The sequence below is a fragment of the Stegastes partitus genome, unplaced genomic scaffold (assembly GCF_000690725.1).
Source record: "Stegastes partitus isolate 25-593 unplaced genomic scaffold, Stegastes_partitus-1.0.2 Scaffold31, whole genome shotgun sequence".
NCBI classification, from domain to species: Eukaryota; Metazoa; Chordata; class Actinopteri; family Pomacentridae; genus Stegastes; species Stegastes partitus.
Window position 1 is genome coordinate 1164721 of NW_007577762.1, and position 1973 is coordinate 1166693.

Genomic DNA, 1973 nt, shown 5'->3' on the forward strand with positions numbered 1-1973 from the left:
TTCACCTTGTTTGCAGATGCAGGAATGAACTGTGGTCACTGAGACCGACTTGCATAAGTGTTCCTGACCTCATGTGATGATGTCCACCACAGAATCACGTCAACGGGTATCATATCACTCTAGGAACCACTTCCCCTGTATATCTTGGTGCCCACCTTGTGTTGTTTGGCTTCTTATCATTGCTGTATTCCTGTGTTCTCTGCACTGTTTGCTGCTGAGAGGAACCTGGCAAACTTCTTCCTCACTCTGTCTTCCCTTGTCTCTGAGTCAAAAAGATGACAAGCAAAGATGATGATGCTTCTTTTCGTCACTTCATACTTTTTTCAAGGCATGTTCAAATAAGGATATGGTCCCACAGTGAGGAGTGTAGTCGTGGTCTTCCTGTTCTCTATAAAAGCACTTCCATCAGACTGACTTCACCAGAGCAGCATCTTCCTTTGAAACACTGAAAACCAACAGGCAGAGTGGACAGCGTCTTACATCCTTCCTCACAGAAGGTACATGCAATGAATTTGTGCATTTTTGTTCCATTCACTGTTTAGCAGGATTTATAAAATATCTCTGTCCTCTTTTAGAATTACAGGCATTAAAGCCTATTTGTGTTCTATCTACAGGGTGCTAGAACCAGCAGATCCAGCTGGAACCAGGCGTGAAGGTGAGCTGTTCAACATTCATCTCTGGTGACTCCAACTATAGAAAATGTCAGATGGGCTGAACACAGTCAGCAGCTCATACATACTCATCAAGCTATTTCTTTTGAGTTTACATTGAAGTTTTTCTTGCTCTTGGTTTGATTAACATTACAATAGTTTATTGTGTGTGTGTTCAAACTGTGGTCTGCGTAGATGGCTGGCCTGGGCTGGATGGCTGTGGTTCTGGCCTTCCTCCTGTCTCCTCCAAACAGTTATGCTGCTGTGGAACAGGCCTGGCTCACAAGTATCGCAGAAGCCATCAAAAATGAGTGAGTCTTTAAAAACTGTCCCATTCCTCTCATGTCTATTGCTCCAGTACCTGTTATCTGTGACTCCAACGCAGACCTGCTTGTGCAATTGTGCAAAATTGTGATTCTAGAAAGAGGCTTTTGATCTCTGAACAAACACAAAATGTATGCTGATTGATATACAAGAATATGTATATGACAGTTCATTTGCTGATTTTCTCTCTGCGAGGCTCTAAACAGTCTGACAGTTTAGATGACTTCTCTCACCATCAAGGATTTCTTTTCTCAAACTGACTTCCATATACAACCTTAGCAATGCCTAGTTTTACCGTGTTATGCCAAGTTCACTATGCAGTTTTTACTCATGTTGTCAGTCTTCTTTTCTGACCATGTAGGCAGCCTCTTCAGCTGCAGTACGACTGGGGCATTAAAATTGTGAAAAGTCACGTTTCCCTTTCCCTTCCCTGACAGGTATGCACTTGGTGACACCTTCAGTCTGGCTGTGAACATCCCACTGAATCAAGACCCAACCGGTCTCAAGCAAGTCCTTCAGGAAGACCCAGCAGACAAAGTGAACGCAGCTGTTTCAAACAGTCAAGTGTACCAAGGCACCAGGGTGGTCGCAGCCACACAGTCCAATGCAGTGTCACGTGTTCTTGAAAACCTCCAGCCGCTCACAAAAAGCAGTCAGGGTAATGTCCTCATAATCTACTCTGAAGGCACCCCAGATGCAACTGGTGTCGCTGACAAGCTTAATGATGTCACTCAGAACTGGGGTAGTTATGCATTTGCATTTTCTAAAGTAGCTGATGTTCCCGGTGCTGACCCATCTCAGCTTGCTCAGTCCTTCAAACAACTTGAGATTTCCAAACTTGGCCTAGACAATGTATTCCGTTGTTATCAACCTGGAGGTGGTGCTTTTGAGTGCACCAGCTGCTCTTCAGGTGGAGATGTTGCACCCTCATGTGTTTCAGATACAGCTCAGCAACAAGATGCAGGTACAGACACGAGCACCCCTGCACCAGGCGCTGGG

The 1973-nt window shown here is 44.8% G+C and overlaps 1 protein-coding gene across 1 annotated transcript in view; it reads left to right on the forward strand.

The window, feature by feature from the left end:
• The first annotated feature begins 392 nt into the window (after positions 1-392).
• The window catches only part of LOC103370657 (uncharacterized), a 2604-nt gene continuing 1023 nt past the window's right edge, over positions 393-1973 (forward strand). The window contains exons 1-4 of the mRNA XM_008299780.1: positions 393-497; positions 615-655; positions 846-961; positions 1412-1968. Coding sequence (XP_008298002.1) covers positions 846-961; positions 1412-1968 — 673 coding nt within the window. The 5' untranslated portion in view covers positions 393-497; positions 615-655. The remainder of the gene's footprint in view (positions 498-614; positions 656-845; positions 962-1411; positions 1969-1973) is intronic.